The 20,268-nt window shown below is 40.7% G+C and overlaps 1 protein-coding gene across 1 annotated transcript in view; it reads right to left on the bottom strand.

Moving 5' to 3' along the window:
• shq1 (SHQ1, H/ACA ribonucleoprotein assembly factor) overlaps positions 1-19,241 on the bottom strand; it is a 36,069-nt gene extending 16,828 nt beyond the window's left edge. The window contains exons 1-9 of the mRNA XM_069714464.1: positions 19,194-19,241; positions 18,075-18,241; positions 17,567-17,631; positions 13,227-13,355; positions 12,951-13,111; positions 12,739-12,851; positions 12,555-12,652; positions 5,494-5,651; positions 4,331-4,384 (exon numbers count right to left, since the gene is read on the bottom strand). Of these exons, the coding sequence (XP_069570565.1) occupies positions 4,331-4,384; positions 5,494-5,651; positions 12,555-12,652; positions 12,739-12,851; positions 12,951-13,111; positions 13,227-13,355; positions 17,567-17,631; positions 18,075-18,217 (921 nt within the window). The 5' untranslated portion in view covers positions 18,218-18,241; positions 19,194-19,241. The remainder of the gene's footprint in view (positions 1-4,330; positions 4,385-5,493; positions 5,652-12,554; positions 12,653-12,738; positions 12,852-12,950; positions 13,112-13,226; positions 13,356-17,566; positions 17,632-18,074; positions 18,242-19,193) is intronic.
• Between the last annotated feature and the right edge of the window lie 1,027 nt (positions 19,242-20,268).

Below are 20,268 nucleotides of genomic sequence, written 5' to 3' on the forward strand. Positions count from 1 at the left end.
AGAGCTGATATCAGCGGTGACACACAAACAGACGGGTAGTCAAAGACAGAGAGGAATCTATTGTAGAGCCCAGTGTGAAGGGAAGAGGGGGAGGGGGAGGGGAGATTGAGTGAGGTGGCTTGTCAATGGGAGCTGACAGCTCTGCTGGCACGACTGACGAGCAGTAGAGGCCTGCCAGGCGGGCGGAGACTTTTCTTTGCCACAGCGGGAACACGACTACCTCTCAAACTGTGGTCGAGGTCTACAGTCGGCACCCAAACTCCTCCAAGGACCCTCACTCGGCTTGTTTAGAATTACAACAGAAATGCAACTTGATCACAAGTGTTGGTCATGAGTGGTACGTAGCCCACCACGTAATGAGGACGCACTGGGAAGCGACTCGCTCGCAGGGTGTTCAACTGTGCTGCGAGACGCACCTACCACAAGTGTTAACCGAAATGTGTCCCACCATTAATAAACACTCGCCCATTAAACTACATCATCTGTTTTGGCAGATGTATGGGTACATGCGTGTCACTGTATCTGTGAAACAACTGGCAACACCAACAACTCTCAAAAGCCACAGAAATAAACAAGACCGATAGAATGCAGATCTGCATTGAGCACCTGTTCGGGGATACAGACGTGCCGCAGCGTGGTTTTGCACAGCAGCTGTGGCTCAAACGCTTGCCACTAATTTAAGGGTTGGCGGTTAAAAACTCAGCTTCAACTGTCCACATGCCGAAGTGTCCCTGGGCAACGCACCAAACCCAGGGTTGTTCCCGATGGCAGCACCTTGCATGGCAGCGCTGTCGCCATTAGTGTGTGTGTGTGTGTGTGTGTGTGTGTGAATGAGAGTCAAAAATTGTACAATGCTTTGTAAATCTTGAAGCTATGAAGGCGTTATATATAGTTCTTTCCATTTACTATGTTGTGTGTGCGTTGGGGGATAAAAGGGTTCCTGATGCACGCCTCCTCAACGTCGTTCCAATGTGGCAGGAGTTATTCAAATTCCACAAGTAAAAGTTAAGTGCTTTTCTTCCTGTTGGCAATGTGAGGTGACAAACATTGGGAGCACTTCTACAACTTGGATTGCCAAATTGTAGATATATTTATATTCATGATATGTTTTATATCATGAATATAAAATATGAAGAACTTGTAAATAATACAGCCTAATGTACGAGCCTGAGTATGTTTTGAGCTAGACATTAATTAAGACTCACAAGGTGCCTTTTGGAAAGAAAAATCCAAACATCATGCCAAAATATTATGACATTTGTGTCACTAACGGATACCCCGGTGTTACCAGCTCGGAATTACCGCTGTGAACATATGACATGACACGCCAAGCCATATTTGAGATGACTTCCACTTAAAAAAAAAAAAAAGAATAAGCAGTGTTCTTGCTCCAGCTTCAATTGCACAATATTTGCTGGCTTTGATACAATTGTTACTGTGGCTTCATCTAGCTCGACCGCCGCGGCCATTGTTGGAACTGCATTTCTCAACCAACGCTTCATCATATTACCGAGGGACTCCCTTTAATCCTTTTGCACTGGCTATAAATCCAGCATTACATGGGCCCGCTTTCTGATGCCAGGTGTGAACTTCAATTAAGAGCAGTTACCTGTACAAATAATCTGGATGTATCTGTACACGAGCCACAGGTCTGAAAAGGCCTGTGGCAGCATGATTCCCTTCTCAATCTGACCTCCCACCCACACTAAGTGGTTAAGAATGGAGACACCTAACAAAACAGATTCTTGTTCCAAGAAGCAGGTTTACTGTGTAATCTGGATAATATTGCTGAGTAAAATGTGGATCCTCCTTAATTCTGGATTAAGGTCTGATGTAAAAAGTCCCGTTTAAGGTCAGGGATTACTCAGCAGTTATTCAGATTACTCAGATAAACGGCTTCTTGGAACAGACCCCAAAAAAATCTGAAATGATTTGAATTTCTAAAAGACTGAAAAATAACATGCATCAGCAATGTTAGGAAATTGCAGATTACTAGTTACCCTGTTAAGAAAGTAATGAGTAATATAACTATTTAAATAACATCAGCAAATGTATGTAATTTATTACATTTGATAACTTTTTCGAACACGTTATTAACTGGGCAATAAAGCTGAAAACTCCTAAACATTGTAAAACTCACAACAGTACTCACTAATTAGTGACAAACTTCAATTTAAAGTTATTTAATCTAACACATATGTGGATCACAACTGGCTGCAGTAAAGTGAAATTGTTCCCATAAACTTAAACCAAGTAAACATTCAGGTTAACTAGATAGAGCTATCAACAGGGCTTGGTACTGTTCCCCGGGTTTTGACACTGTTTCCTGAATGACTCTATTTAAATATCTCTTTGTCTTATCTGATGACATGGCAAACAGCCTTGGCGTGGTTGTTTAGAGCAATGCACGTTGATTTGATTGGCAGACGAGAGGCAGTGCAAATTTAAACAAAAGAACCAATCGCAAACATCACTCAAAATTTGACAGCGTACTGCCAAATGAATGGAGCCTGTCCAAATGCAAACAGAAGACATTCCTGCATGGACAAAAGATGCAACGCAACAAAATGGATGTTATATTCTATATGATGAATCTGAATATATTCTTTTCACTGAAAACTGAACAGATTTTCCCCCTTTATAATTACCAATATTTTAAATAGTAACTGTAACAAATTACAATTACATTTACTTGTAATTTAATTACATGTATCTAGTTACTTCCCACCACTGCAAACTGTAGTTTCATTTAGAGTGAAAAGATCAGATAACTGTTCTAAAAAATAAAACGTACAACACTGACTGCGTTTGACTACACAGAGGCACTGAAACAAGTCATAATGGAGAGTGGGTGGCATCGGAACAAAGAAATAACAGAGTAGGACCAAACAGAGCTGTGATTTTTTTTTTTTTTTTTTTTTGCTGAAATGGGGTATTCTTTCAACCACTTGTCCTCGATGCAGCCATGATCAGCCCCAGGAGGACGGACAGGATCAACTATTACCTGCTGCTTTGGTGTGTCAACATGAAGAGCAAACGTTTCTGAAAACACGGGTGTGGATGGAACCCAGTTCGACACAGAATCATCTTTTCAATTGTCTTTGACAAGCTACTCACACTGCGAGCAGACAGACCGCACACACTACAATTTGCTCTTTGAACTGGGAACAACCTGTTGCTACTGTTGTGCAGCACTCAGGTTTGTGAGTGATGGAGATGTCAGTTTTTTGTTTTTACAAAGTTTGTCTAAATAAAAACGGTAGAAAATAATGACGGAATGAGGCAGGGTCGCTGCAGTGAAGCGTGGCGGTGGTAGCGTTATGACATAGGGGTGTTCGTCAGCATCAGGGAGACTGTTCAGAACTGAGGCAAAGACGAAGGCAGACAAAATACAGATATCCTTGAAGAAAACCTGGTCCAGAGTGAAAACCATGAGGCTGGGGCAACGGTTCTCCCTTCTGTATGCTATCTATATTTGCTCCCCTTCCTGACAAATGAGCCTTTGTCCATTTGCTGGCACCATTGAAACTAGTGATGGATATGCAACAGTAACTAATTTGTTCTTTTTTTTTTTTTTTATCAATTAAAGAGCTGCTAATGAAACTATGTCTGTGTTCTGGCATCAAGCGATGCTGAAGTTTAACAGATCAAACCAGCGAAGTGCTGCATGATAAGGATGCAGATGCAGTTGTGTGCTGAGAACTGGAGAGCGCCAAACTTTACACAGCAGGGTGGTAACAAGACCTTTCAACATGTTTTCAGAAAATATCGAACTTAATGGAAACCAGTCCCATCTGTGAGCGAGCACCCTCCCTCAGTTTACCACAGAAAATGTAAAAAGCAAAATACATCAAGGCAACAAGAATGATTAAATACAAGAGCATTGTTAAGATGGCAAACTGAAACAGATGTAAACTATGGACATATTTACTGGAGATTTATTGAAATTTGTTGAAGCATGGAAAAACATCTCAATTTCTTTCCAGACAACAGTCTCAAAACAGACCAGCTACAGATCTTATTCAGTTGCAACAAATGCCACTCAGATGAACTGCAGTTTGGTTCAGTTATTGTTTAGTAAATGTCCCATTACACTGGAAAAATGACAGTATCCCCCCCAAAAAAGTGTCATACACAGGGGTGAATAAGTAGTAGTAGTAGTATCTCTTTGTGTGTCATCAATTAAGGCAAATAAAAGGCATATGGAATGACAGACTTACAATAATGTGTAATGAGGTGGCTTATCTCTCTTAGATGAACAGTAAATATGAGTCAAAAAACAAGGAAATAGGAGCCGTGCTCTTATTTGATTATGTAATAACGGACTCACCTCCAGCCAAGACAGAGTCCCGCTGAGTTTTCTGATAGTCCACGGTGACTCCACCTGCAGGGAAGAAAACAATACAATACAATAACAAGGGTCAGGAAATATTACACTCCATATCGTATTGTTCACAATAACATCAGTGTAATGCTAATGTGAATAATGTTAATTTCGAGATGATGGCAATATTTGGACTTGTTGACATGATGACATTATACTGTTACGCAGTGTAGTGGAATGAGATATGTTACGTGTGTAGTGGCCCGGTTACAAAAGATCAGATGTACAACAGAACACATTAAAATGTCAGAGCAGATTTAACGGAATATTTGAAAGCAGTAACATTTATGCCGACATAAAGCTAACATTGAATTTATTGCGTTTGTTCTTGAAATTAATAATAAAATTGTACCTAGTATTTTGTCAAATTTTCAAGAATATCTGTATTGCAGGAATATCCTAAAGCATTGTGATAGTTTCAGGCCATATTGCCCATCACTACAGGAATATGCAGCACTATATATACACACACACACACACACACACACACACACACAGACACACACACACACACACACACACACACACACACACACACACACACACACACACACACACACACATATATATATATATGTATATTCTGGTTGGACAGAAAGCATGGACAGCAGCTGCTCAGAGTTCTGTTCACAGTAAAGAGCAGGTTAAAAAGCATTTGATCTAAAGTAGGAGATTTGTTCTGGTCTCTCTCCATTTTATGATATCCCAAGTGGAAATTAAAATCTCTACCTACAACAGATTTGTTTTCATAGCTGAGTGATAATTCAACATTCTGCTGTATCATATATTTAACATGTGCTCCAAAGTGTCTGTGACAGTGAAATGAGCCTTGTTCTCCTCGCCTCTCGGCAGCTACCTCAGAGGAGTGACACAAAGAGGCCTGGACTGAGCTCTGGGATCTGCTGGTAATCTCTTAAGGCTCTGAACTAAATGCAAGGGGGTCTAAAGGATGTGAGGATAGAGGGCTTTGTCATCCAAGGCTAAATGTGCTGCTCAGGAGGAGTTGCCTCTATACACACACACACACACACACACACACACACACACACACACACACACACACACACACACACACACACACACACACACACACACACACACACACTCACATTGTGATCCCCCTCTGTGGAGCGCACTTCATAGGAGTAAGCCAGCAGGAGGTCCACAAGGCTGAGCCACGCTTGATGACGGGACGTCTTGTCCAACAGGTAGGAGCGGTTGGTGAATTTTCTCAGCTGCTCTTTCTCATCGTCGGTGAATGAAACAGCTGCACAAAAAATATGATTTACAGTTTAAAAAAAAACACAAAAAAAACTAGAAAACATTTAACATTTCTTTAACTGATTTGATGAGAACAGCAAAATATTCCCGTGGTGGGTGTGAGAAGCGGTTGAAGTGGTTGGTTTTAGGAGGCGCTGCATTGACTCCTTCTCACACGCAAGCCTGTGATGTAAAGTCAATATTTGACCTACAGTACACAAAGTCAATATTTGACTTTACTAAATTTCCACACCATCACTTAAGCGTGCTGCGCAGCCACAAGTTACAAAGACACAGCAATGATTTTCACACACACTGAAACCATCATGTATCAAGATAACAAGGTACACGGTTTCAGTGCAGGGATAAACAGCTTAATAGAAGTAGGTCTTAAGTCTTTAAGATTATGTCCACGCTAAGCCGGATAAATATGAGATTCATGCCGTTTTACTAACCTCACGTTTTAGTTTGAACAGACAAAAGAGAGCTTTGGAAAAACAATGTGTGCTCAGGTTAAATGGGGACAGATTTGTCACCAATCTGCTTTCATTTGTGAATTGGCAGAAAACAATACCTGCAGGAACCCAGACATGTTTTTTTGTTTGTGTGCTTGTGATTCTGGTAGTGTTTGTTTGTGTACTGTAGGTGATTATATGTAATGAAACAAATAGCCTTTCTCTTAATCTCACACTATCACACATCTGCCATAGCTGTAGTAAAACCCTGTAATGCCACTACAGCAGCAGGATCAGTTTTTCAGCCAAAGGTGTCTTTAAGTTGATTTTGAAAAATGGGAGAAATGGGAGCTCACAGTCCAGTTGTGTGCAAAATCTATAATTCATAACCAAATTAGGGTCCACCAGGATAAACAGACGACAGCCTGCCAATACTGGATTACATATCAATCTTCAGGGTTAAAAAAAAAAAAAAATCCAATAATGATCAATCTATAATAGTTTTTTTTAACATGGCCTTGAATGAGCTCGATATCCTTTCGATTTAAAAGAAGAAGAAAAAAAAAACATAAACAAGATACATACAGAAGTTGATTTTATAGGACAGTTTTCATTGCCGTTTGTTCAGCAAACTGTTTCCAAGCAGAGATGATAGCCTTAACAACAACAATATCCAGGAACAATTCTTCAGCTCTTCACACACAATCCACACAACGAGACGGAGGCATGAAATGGATTTTTCGGTCTTTGTCTTACCACACGGTGGCATGGCAGCACTGAGATGGTCACGCATCCTCACGACAGCCTGGACATTTTGGCCTCTATTTTAACCATATAAGCTTGTGGTCTTAAAGCGTATGGCACAAGTGCATTTAGAGCGTATCCAAATCCATTTTTTGCTAGTTTAACATCAGATAATCTGAGCACAAGTCAAGGCACATGGTTCAAAAGGGGTTACTATCATTTTTATAGGTGCGTTTGGGCATAAAAATGAAATAAACCAATCAGCGTGCCACTTCCCATCCCCTCTAAAAGCCAGATGTACTTGCATATTGGCGGATTGCTATTATAAGAGTAGATTTCTCAAGCAGTGAGTGGAAAATAACACTTCACTGAAGTGGAAACAAATCTGCTCGTGTAAAGATTGATCAGACTGATCGACACAATAATAATAATCATTCACACTGTAATCTTTTTCTTTTTTTGGATGTTTGTGAGCTGCTACAAGCAGAGTGGACATATATTGTATACCTGCCTCCATAGATGTATATTACTATCTTAATAATGTGCCCTTAGAATTACAGTAAAATACTGCAGCACTGATTCAAGACCAGGTTTTTGTTGGTCAATCAGTCAGTCACTTCCAACTGCCTTGTGCCTGACCACACTGCATTTGCTATTTAAACAAAGTCAGAGGTGGAAAGAGAAATGAAACCTGCATTATGTTTGGCTCTGCTTTGCTCCAAGTGATAGAGCCCTTTCTGTTTGTGAGAATTTGCTGAAAATCGAAGACTCATACAATATTCACGAGTTTTCAGCTCAAATAGTGTCTTTTTTTTTCTTTTTTCTTTTTTAAAGGAATTGTTTCTCTAACTCCAGAGAAACCAGTGAATTTGAAAGAATAACACCAGAACAAATATCGTAATAAAAATATTAAAAAATATTTCAAATCTATTTTTTTTAAATCTCATTTCATTTGTCATTTGCAATAATTGTAAAACCAATACAAATTTTGGGATTAAAAGTATAGAAGACCACAGAAAGCAGGAGGTTGCACTCCTTACCAGATATTACCTCTAACGTACATTTGTGTGTTGTTGCAGACAAAGAAGAAACATTTTTTTCCCCCCATGTTGCTATTATTAAGCTGTTTCAGAGTGGACAGTGATGGAAAAAAAACAAACTGAAGCGTGGATGCACATCGATTTCACACATACTGTTTGTGACTGTTGGCCGATAAACCGTTAGCCTGGACCAGTTGATGAATATGTTTCTTTTAGCAGAGCAAATACAAAATAGGCCAAACAGTCCCACATTAAATAAGAAAAAATTGTAAATCTAATTCCATGTCTATGTCACTGATGGCTGTACAGCTCTGCATTAAGAAACTTTAGAGGTTCATTATGTGAAAATATCTAAAACTTCTACCGAGCTCTGTAAATTCACTAACTGATGCCATTTGAAAGAGACATCTGTTTAATGAGGATCTGTGGCAAGCCTAATGGGGCGACACCAACAGTCTTCAATCCCATTTGAGCGATCTGCATCATTCAGTATTGAAAAGCACTCTGAATATCTGCAGCAACATGCTGGAACTCAATAGTTTTTGTTTTGTTTCCCTCCCAGCAGCTTCTAAAACAGCTGAAAGCAATTCCTCTCTGCATGAGAAATAAAGAGTCCCCGCTCTGAGCCCCTGTTGTGCAAGGTGTGTATTGGCTGGAACACACACACACACACACACACACACACACACACACACACACACACACACACACACACACACACACAATATACTGTATATACACACACACACACATACACGCACACACAAGCTCAGCGCTTCAGAGTGATCTCTCTGGCTGCAGTAGGAACTTGGCTCTGCCGCGAAGGAGATTCCTGCTGCATTACGTCAGGCTTTAGCTCCCTGCGGACGCTACCCGAGTCCCTCACAGGGAGCTGCAGAGGGAACGCACGGCCGGGCAGACACCGAGATCGCCGTGCACGAGCACTCGCAGCTGCACACATGACGGCACGCGCGTTGAGAGACGGCGGGCAAATAAGTGACACACTAACATGCAGTCAAAAGCAACAGACAGCCCAGCCAGCGCGCACACAGTGTCTCTTAAAACAACCACACTCATACATATGCAGAGGCACTTGAGGAATAAAAATACGAGTGTATGAATGCTGACATTGAGCAAATGTATTTATGGCTTTCAGCAGACACACATGTTGTGCGCTCTGAAGAAAGATGCTGCACAGACACGCTTGTTACAACCTCATATTCACAAACACTACATTGCAAATCTGAACAGAAACAGAGCACCAACTCTCTTCCAAGATGGACACGGCAGCACCACAACGGTGATTTATTTTCCATTAACTCTGCAGACCTGATAGACTCACCCACCACCGCGCTCATTCATCTCCACTACGGAGACAGTCAATTCTAGTGGGCATTAGTGCGCAGCGTATGAGGGCTTCTGCTGATTGCAAATTAATTTCTGACCTAATTCCTCCAGTTGGAACGGTAGCCTGACTCGTCACTGCTCTCTACAGGTCCAGATGGCCTGATGGCATGGAGCAAAATATGCTTCGGCAAAATGCTGCTCAGGCTTGGAAAACGCTCCCAGAATTTCACAAATGCTGGAGGTCAAAATATGACCTTGTCATGGCAGATACGGTTAATTTTGTGCATGCACACTGTGATCGTGTCGAGCGTCAAATCAAAGGGACATTTAATGAACAGTCTGTGCAAACTGGGGTAGTGTGGTAGCCTAAGTCAACAGAAGGCTATCTAAGTTGGTCAAAGGTCAGATTTCTAAACGCCAGCCATAACAAAGTGCAGCAGGTAGAGAGAGGCCAGGCTGTCAGGATCATTTAGACTGGACCAGTGCGTTAATACGGGCCTCCAGTGGACAGCTGTGGCCTGTCAGTGTCCTGGCCCTGAAACTGGAGAGCACAAAGGGGCCAGTTTCTACTTCATTAGCACTTGTGTCCACATGCATCTGTCAGGTGACATATATATCACACTTAGCTGAAGTGAAGGAGGGGGTGCGGGGAGTCTAAAAACCCATAGAGGACTTCTCCATTTGAAATAAAGACAAACGGTTAAAATCACGAGCACGCTTTCAAGATGTGACGGCGAGCCTCTTAAATCTCTGACTGACTGACTGACTGACTGACGCCATTCTTCACACTCAGCTGAGGCTAATGCTATTCGAGCCGTCAATCAAGCCATTAAGTTTAATTTGGCCCATTTATCGCCGCCTGGGCTCCCGACTGAGCCACTCCGTCTTAGAATGCAGAACGAGGCGAGGGGAGCCGGGGCTGCGGGGAACCGTCATGTCCTTACGGAGGCTGAACTCAGACGGAAGCTAATGGCCTTCGGCATCGCTGACTGATGGCTGCTCATCAGCGATCGGGCCCCACTGCCGGTAAAAACACGACCAGCAGCACTCCATCCTGCGATAATGCTATCCGTTTGATCTAAACCCTCTCTTAAGCATGAGACGGCCGCGCCACACATAAACTGGAGCTGTGAGACGAGCGTCTGCTTGAACAGTGGAAGTTCTGGAATTAACGGGCTGTTAGGGGCGCTGAATGGAACAATTACATGGCCTCTCGCAGTGCTGGTGTTCACAAACTATCCCTCCCATTGAAGGTGAACAACGACGTGGAGCTCGGAGGCTCCAGCCAACAAGCAGCATGTGGGAGGGAAACGTCAAAAGGAAACCTTGAATTTGAAAAAAAAATAATAATAATAAAAAAAAAAAAAAATCTAAATCAGCACTCCAAATGAGTTTGTTTAAATTGGCCAAAGGGCAGCAGGGGGATGTAGTGATTAGGGAAGGTTCAAGTTCAATCTCTGATAATGGCAACTGTCTCTCTTGTTGAAGTACCCCGAGGCACTTTAGCAGGGAGCGCAGCTGTGGAGCCAACTAGCTGAGGTCTGTCCTTCCTTTGGAAAAGGACAGTGAAAAGACTCGTGTGTCCTTTGGGGAGCTCGCATATCGTCAGAGAACAATGTGGGTGTCTGGCAGGCACAAAGCCCAGCTTTTATATTCCTGTTTGCGACTGCATACGCAAACCTTGAATTGACACTTGTACTTGGGGAAGATTTGACAGAGAACTACTGGGAGCATTGAAATGGTAGAGTTGTTTAATTTGGTCAGATAATAAACAATGTATGATTGCCCTCCCCATTTTTGCAACTTCATGCCACCTTCTGGTCACCTTCAGTCACTGCTACGCTGACTACTTCTAAAAGCTCGATAAGTGAACCACATTTATGAACAAGTGTTGTGTGTACGATTTTTGGAAGCCATACACTTTATAGATAAACGAGCAAATTCCATAGTACTTACACTCAGAGCTACTCAGATAATAGGCCCTGCTATTGAATGCGAGTACTTAAGTACTGCACTTCTGCCCAATTTTGAGGTACTTGTACTTTGCTATAGTATTACAATTTAATATTACAGCAATATTTATTGTCTGTCAACTGCATCTTCAAGACAGTTTTTTGTTTGTTATTGCACTATTTTGAATTGACAGTTTAAAACGGATGAGAAGCATATAAATACATTAAGGGCACATTGAATCAGCTGTTTCCAACCCGAGTGAATTGTCCTCTAAACATGGTTCAGTTTAACTGTTGTACAAGGTCAGATTATGTTTTTAACAAGAATTACAGATTAGTGATAGGTACTATTTATCATTTTACGGCCTCTTAGATTTCTCTTGACTTTTCGCGAGGGACCCAAACTCGCCTGGGACGCAGCCGACTCAACGACACAGCTGACTCGCAACGAGATGATTCGAAAAACTTGCGACTACTCGCAAATTCAACGGTTCGTAACATCCTAAAACCTGGAAGTTTACACAGAAGCAACAAGACGAGACAGTGGAGTATCTCCATAGCAACAGCGGCGGCTGTTTTTAACAGATTGCTTTTCAGGCTTTTTTTTTTTTTTTTTTTTTGTAGCTGGATATAATTTATAGCATCTTAAAACATGAAGGAGGATAGTGATAGTGAGTTATTTGCTAGAGGCATTTTTGGAAGTGATAAAATGGTGAAAACCCCCCCAAAAAAGAAAGATAGGGTCAAGAACTCGTAGCCGCCCATGGGTGCTTAAACGGAGGACTTCTGTCATACAGACACACTGGTCCTCAACTAAACCGATGAGGTGATCCTCTCTTTCTTCCGCCAATTTGACCAGCTGCTGACTATTTGTCGCAGGCAACGCGGTCAGACGCTTCGAGTCGAGCAGAGATCGGTCGAATCACGCTGCTGCAACTTTTCTCGGCAACGTTGTAAAACAGATTTGTCTCATCGTGAATCTTTAAACTGGTTCTTCAACAAAGTAGTTCGAACTAGCAGCATGTCCAAGCAGCTACAGTAGTAAAAAGCTGTTTGCACTTTCCTGAATTAGTGTTGCAGTTAAATGATGTTATCTCAAACAGTTGTTTGTTTAGGTACATTTTTCTAATACTGAATCTGTTCTTTGACTCAAGTAGGACTTTGAATAGAGTACTTTTACAGTATATTGTTGCATTGGTTAACATAGCCACTTTTTTTTTTTTTTTAAACACAGCAGCTTTGTCTTTCTAATTTTTTCCTCCTTCTTATAAGCAGCCAAACTAAAACAATTCAGATTCACTGAACTACCGAGCCCATTTTTTTTCTTCCCCCCCCACAGATTATGACATGATGAGGAATGACATGAACTCACCACATTCTCCCTCCGGCTCTGTAGAAGGACTGAGCTTGCCCCACCATGGCCTGAACTTCAACAGCCCTTTTATCTCCTCATCCTCAAACAAATCAGCCCTGAAATGACACATGGATTTCAGCAGACAAATACAGCAGAGAAAAGAAGCTCTGTGTCAGAGGGCCTTCTGCTTTGTTAAACTCACAGGTAATGGTCAGGAGAGAAGGCCAATGCCTCTGCTTCCAGCCGTGCCCTCCTCCTCTCAGCTGCTGATGCTCCTTCTGGGTTCTTGACGTCGATCACGTCACTGAGCTCCTCCTGTCAGGACATTCAGTTTGTTAAATCTACGAGGATCCTATATATATATATACAATATACACATATATATATGTAATCGTTCTCGTCCATGGAACTTACTTGCAATCGGGCAAACACTCCAGACCTCTGATTGCCGAAGCCATATTTGTGCAGGGCTCTCATCTCCTCCTCAGATCTCTCCATGTAAACCTCCTGCTCCACCTGCCAGTCAAACTCTTCTTCATCTTCCTCTTCATTATCTCCCGCACTTTCACTGCATTCTAGTGAAATGTTAAGAAGCCCCGGTTGATTCCAAGTTAATACCTCCCCGCCCAGGAGCTCAAACTGAACACCGGCTGCACAAACAAGGCAAACTAAAGGAGAAATACGACTCACCTGCCGTCACGTCCTCCACCAACGGTTTTGCTGACCGGGAGCCTTTCGGAGCGAGGAGACTTGTCAGCATCTGAAGTCCTTCGAAGTGCTCTCCAGCTGTCTCCTTAGGGACCCGAAGAGTGAAAAGGCCTACAGCAACATCAGACATGAAAGGACTGTTTTTAACTGTGACTTATTCATACAATTGTACATTTCATTGAACACACACTGGGCTTCTGCAGGGTTTATCATGTTAAACTTAAGCCCTAATTGATACCAGTTTGCATATAATTGCATGCCAGTTCCTCAAATCATACCAGCCTGAATATGCAAATATAACAGAAAGCCAGCAGGACAATATTGCCTAAAATGATCTAAGTATTATTAAATAACTTTCTTTTAGTACTTCCCAGTTGTACATCAAAATTTCTACTGTTATAATTAATCTAATTATCTATGTCCTGGATCCAAATAAAATATATAAAATAGACGGATGGATTAACCGGTGAAAAATGACTAGATTAGCTCTGCAATGGGATGGCCACTCAGTGCTTTCATCTACATAAAAGTTAGGACCGTCGGCCATACTGAGGGGGGCCATGATAAGTGCGTGAATTCGTGACATCACAAACTTACAGAAGTCCAAACGGCACAGATGCTGAATATGGGATGTGCGTATTTCTCCATGGAGCCTTTTGACACTTTAACGATATTTATATAGAACTTAAACCAGCTTTGTAATCGAAGACATGATAATCTGAGTTTATACAATATGGGACCTTTAAGATTTGCATGAGCTGAAACAGGAAAGCAATAAAATGACATGAAAAATTAAATGATAAATGGTCAAAATGAATTGTTTAATTAAGTAGCAAAGCTTTGGTATTTACTTGCTTTCCTTCATTTCATAACATTATAAATTGAGCACTATTTTTGTGATTGGTGACCAGACAACATAAGCTTCTTTTAGATATCACATTAACCTCTGGAAATTTCAGATCAGAATTAAGATGCTGCATGATAATGTCAGAGAAGATGTAAAAGTGCCCTCTAACAACATGTGTGGTAATAGATGATGAAAAACACCTAACAAGCTATCCCAGACATTAGGTTATTTAAAACGACAAATCATTAAAGTCACAGATTTGAATTAAGTATCTTTTTACAACAAACCATCGCTGATCAATCAGGCCATCTGCACATGCGAGAGATTCCTCTTAAGAGGCTGCTTTACAAACTCCTATTAAAACTAAACAGGCACTACATGATTGATGACTTGAACGATTTGGCCACACCACAGAGATAATCTGATGGCTGCCTAAAGACCTCATAAAATTTCAATGCACCCAAGTGTTGCAGCTTAGAAGTGCTTTACAATGGAAGCTGACTAATTGCTCTAGTTGCGGAACGGAGAGCCTGGGAAGAAGGATCTTAATGATTGCTCATTATAAGTCCAAACAAGGACACCCATTAGCGGAGCTTTATTAGCAGATGTTACGGACTTATTTAGACACAGCGTGTTAACTGGGGCCACGCTGACAGACGGGCAACAAGGTGTCAGAGTCCATAAGGCAGACGTCTCCATAAAGAGGACTTCATTACAACGGATTATGTGTGACGGGAAGTCAAAGACAGATCGCGGTGACAGACATTGGTGTGTACTTGTGAAAGTTACGCCAATAGTCATTATGAAGTTAAAGAAAATCACACTGTCACTGCCGGCAGGCTGTGATCATTACAACATTACAGCTGCCCTTTAAATGGAGAACGCAACATTGATCATGTTAGGCTCATTTACCACAGCTGACTGACTGAATCCCAGACTAAAGACACCCCCAGGATCAATCAGTGACTGCTACTAGAAGCATGTTTCAGGATCTTGGAAGAGTCTGACTGGTCACCAACGTCATGCAAAGCAAGCACAGACACCGTTTTATCAGCCTGGAGCTTTCCTATGCGACAATGAAAATATGTTTACATTCTAATTTGCACCAAATGCGTGTAAATTGTTGGAATACGGTACAGCTAAAATCAGTCTGTTTTCAAAAGACTTTTTCTTTTTATAAAATAAAATGCAAACCACACGCGTGCATTCCACCTTACATGTCCCACTTGCAGGTCTCTCACACACACACACACACACACACACACACACACACACACACACACACACACACACACACACACACCTCTTACAAAAGTACAGACACATCATCATGTGCAGCTGTTACAATTTGAGCTTTTGATTATTTCGGCCTGCATGGTGGCAGTTCCCACACAAGAAATATTTCGCAGCGGCGGAATTGATGTGATGTCTTTGTTCTTTTTATAGACTCCTGGGTAGACTTCAAGGATTTTAGGTGTTGACAGAATACAGAGAAGAAATCCAGTCACTGACACAAGTTTAGGAATCCTGGTTAAGACAAAAGCCACACACTGTTTAGATTTGTATCCATCACTCAGTACAATCAGGGAAGCGTCAGATTATTTCTGCGGGATGAAAAATGAGCCCAAACACACGGTCAGAGTCACAAAGAGCTATCTTCAGCCACAAGAAGACCAAGGAGTACTGCAAAAGTTAGTATGGCCACCAACATCATGTAGTCATGGATTACATGAAGAGACAAAAGACACTGAGACAGCCTAAAGTCCACAGAGAAACGGTAACAACTTCTCCAAGATGCCTGAAACATTCCTTTCTGCCAGGTAGCTTGAAAAACCGCCAGTGAATATTCCTCAGAACTGAGCAGTGTTTTCCCGCTACTATGCTACATTTTGCATAAAGCGATTGAGTGATAAAAACTAAACTAACTACTCAAAACTATTGATGCGGGTTTTTTTTTTTTTTTTAAAGCAACCTCGCTTTACTTTTAATGCCTAAAACTTGTTCAAAGTACTCAAGCCACAGAGTCTCAGGTTAAATTCCAGCCAGGGCTTCTCTTTCTCCCTGTACTTCCTGTCTGTATCTTCACTGTGAAACTATCCAATACAAGTGAAAACGCCAGAAAGGTTAAGCCGCTTTTAAAAACTGCTGTTTAGCATGCAGATCAGCAAACATTGTAGCGTGATTGCACAGTTTAGTATGACTGTAGTATGAGATATGCTGAGACAGCACTTGTACAATTTAGCCTTTCCTTGCTGAAAGAAAGGTCAGCATCTTCTGACAAACAATGGAAAAAACAAAAGTTGTCAGAATCTAGAAACAGATCCTTGAGAAGAAGGTTGTTCAGTCCTTCCAGGGCTTCACTGATTTTTTTTTTTTATTTTATTTCTGTGATTGTTGCAATGTTTGATTTTACTGCTGTTTTTCTCTAATATTGCAATGGCATTAGCAGAGTTCCATGGGATTTCTTTTCAGTAAAACTGTGGGGATTGGCAAAAAATTGCAAAAGGCTCAAAGTTTTCGGAGTCATCTAAGGGACGCAGCTTTACAAAACAGTCTGTGACCGTAATATAGAATAAATAGGCAAAATGTTCTGAAAAATTGAGTGCCTTTAATGCTTTTAATTCGACACAATGTATGATTAGACTGACGCAGTGGAGTCCGATAATTGGGTAACCTAATTCTGATAAGCGCACATTGCCCATAAACCCTGCCAGTTATTGTTTTGTAGTTTTTGTCCTATTCATCAGAATGTGGTTTTCTCTTTTCATGCTTTGCTTACTATAAACAGGGAGTTATTTTGGTTGAAACAGCAAGTTTTGTTCGGAAAAGCTTACTTTTATGTCGTAATATCTTCAGCAGAGCATCTATTGAGTACATTTATTGCAGAGAAATCACAGGAATTTGGCAAAAGTACAAGCGCCTGCAAATATTGCAGCAAACGAACAAATCTTCCATAATCTTTAAGTGCTCAAGATTATTGTGTCTTCCTAAAAAGGCTGCCTTCTAATGTCATTATACTCACAAACACAGAACATGATAAGATATGAGATCCTCCGATATAATTCTTAATTTTCTTCTCTTGCCTGTTTGGAGTGCTGATATTTCACACTTCAGAGATTTACAAAGATCCTGTTACAATACAGATTTGGAATAAAGAAAAAAGCAGGAGCTTTATAATGACCCCAAAATCGGATTATTGACTGAATCATGTTAGCTCAGAGAGAAAAATAAAGGCTTAAGATGCACAGATTCATTTGTGCATGAGAAATGTTCATGCTCATATACAGATTGCAACAAAGAAGCTGCAACGCTGTCTGAATCGAGCTTAATTTAATGCAACAGTCGTCATTGCATTTACTGAAATATCTCAGCGAGCTTTGTCTCGTGTAATATCACAATATAACTACTTTGAAAAGTCAGACAGGTTTATCACCAGTGTTTATGCATGTTGTAATCATGTAATACTGCAACCTACCTTTATCAATTTCAAATGTTGCCTTTTCCCTCCCATCCTCGACAATTCTTCCAGGAAGAGTTAATCTGAAAATGTGAACAATATAACAATATTCAGGGCTGCAAATAACTATTATTTTCATTAACTATTAATCTGTAGATTATATTTGGGGTTATTCGATCGACAGTGTTTCCCAAAGCCTAAGGTGCAGTTTTAAAATGTCTTGTTTTGTCCCAACTAACAGTCCATAACCAAACCACGTTCAGTTTATCGTCATGGAGGACTCGAGGAACCAGAAATTATTCACATTAAAAAAAAAAGATGGAATCAGAGAATGTTAGCATCTCTTCATTTCTTAAAAAAAAAAAAAAAGGCCAAAAATGATTAATCAATTGTCAAAATAGTTGGTGATTAAATTTCTCTCAATCAATTAATTTAATAACTTATTGATTAATTCTTGCATCTTTATGAGCAACTCAGTGATCATATGCAGTATGTGCATGTGTGTGCGTGCGTGCGATTAACTCACCTAAGAAAGTAGGGCTTTGCATAGAACTTGAAATCTGTCCCATCAATGAAAAGGTCGAACTCTGATGTTCTGGTGTAGGGCACACGGATGCTGAGGATCAGGTAGTCGAGATCTTGGCTCAGGTCAAATGCAGGAGTTATCATTATGATGACTGGTGTAGTCCAGACCTGCAGTATCAATGAAAGGACGAATCTGGTATGAGATTCGTGCCATGCCACAGCAGCCTGGCAGGGACAGATGGGGAGTCACGGGTCCGGTTGACTAGAGCACGCCACCTGCTGGACGACTTTATTCAATGTTGTTGATCACATGTTCACAAGTGGAAGCTCACATGTGTCACACTGACAAGTGAAAACTGCAAACAAAGCTTACGTCAAACATAACGGCCCGTTGACTACAGCAGCACGATATAAAAAGATGTCTTTGTTGAGGCTTAAACGCAAACTTTTAACTTGTTCTTTCCGTTTTCGCGTTCAGACACGTCACCGTACCGAACTGCATTTAAAAAGATCTGGAAATGTTAAAATAGCCTGCTTAAAGATAAACGTGTGAGTTGCAGGATATGCCTCGACGCTTTTCACAAATTGTCATGACCTAAGATTATCTTCGGCACGAACCTCAACTGCTAAAACACAATTATTTCCTGAATATCGTTAAGAAATAACGTTAACTTGACGTTACGGGCATCTTATGTAGCTCCGTCGGCAGAGCGCCTGAAGTTGGGAGTCAAAACAAACATAAAACTAATCCAAGTGTACAATTTGTGAAAACTAGAGTTGATTATTGAGCTTTCGGCCGGCCGAAGTAATACACGTATTCTTAAAACGATATCAAATTAAGTGTTAATCTACGAGGTGCGATTATCTGTCAATAATACACGTGCTCCACTAATTCAACGGATTTTTAATGGGAGTTTCGTTCGCGGTTAGCTCGCTACTAGCCTGTAGCGAGCTAACACGTGATTGGTCTCCTCGTGTGCTTCAATTAACATCGCCGCGATCCAACACTATTTTTTTTACTCTGTTCCGTGTAGTGAAGGTGACCTGACAGAGACATTTCAGTGACAGACACAGGGCGACCGCACATGGAAAAGATCGTTAACATAAAATATACACTCACCCAAAATACTGAGTTATCCTCAACAAGCTGCACTGAGTGCTTGATGAAGCGTCCATGTTTTTTTTTTTACCGTAATACCACGAGGAAACGGGCAGGAACATTTTAGTGAGGGGAAAAAAACAATCACTGCAATCCAGATAAGATTAATAATAATACAAATGGAATATCTGAGTTGGTTTTTTTTAATTGTTGTTTTTCTGGTAGCTGTGACACTTATTAATAATATCTACGCTAAGTTGGACAACGAGCAAACATTTATATTAATAGTTATCCTGATACTTTAATGGGTAGGTTATCATTTTTAAGATCGTCTTAAAAACAATTATTGTTCCCCATGTGTACATTTAAATGTTGTTGTTTTAATTATTAATATATTAGGTTGGTTTTTTTTGTACGGTGTAGCTAATTATTTCCCTCCCAGTGTAAATTACAGGGAACAAAATAAACCATCCTCTATCAATGTGGAAATGTATTCCAAGTTTAAACCAAAATATTCTATATCCAAAATTTATTTTTAGTAGGCTACTTTTGGTCAACTATTTGTCTCTAAAAAGCTCTAAATAAGATTTTCATGGAGTTGGGCTGTGGATCCCTCCCCCCCATTACTTTAAAGCACTGTTGATATTCACAAACCCTTAGTTATATGGGGTTTTCAATGCAAAATCATTGGCTCCCGAAGTCAAAGAGAGATTACTGTCTACATCACCCCCATTATCTGCCCATGCATTGTGCAATTTAAAACCTAGGTCTGAAACAAAGTTACTTCTTTTGCCAGATCAGCATTTGGAGGTGTGATGTTTATAGTTGTGGAGGTTAAAAGCAACATAATAATGGCAACACAAGCCCACAAAGACGTCTCCTGATGCTAAGTGTTTTTTATTGTTGTCATTATTAGTTAGGTTTGTTGAAGTCAATTTCAGGCATTATGACCACTGTTGGTTCTTTAATGAAAACAGAATTGCATTGAGTCTATTGAACATTCCTCACGAGACTTACTGCGATCAATATTTTGGCATTTTTATAAAGATGTTTTATTAACAAGTTCTATGATGATAGATACAATTAGATATACATA

This window comes from Brachyistius frenatus, unplaced genomic scaffold (assembly GCF_029030835.1).
Source record: "Brachyistius frenatus isolate BFR_SWC_R1_liver_20210118 unplaced genomic scaffold, ASM2903083v1 Contig_4, whole genome shotgun sequence".
NCBI lineage: Eukaryota > Metazoa > Chordata > Actinopteri > Embiotocidae > Brachyistius > Brachyistius frenatus.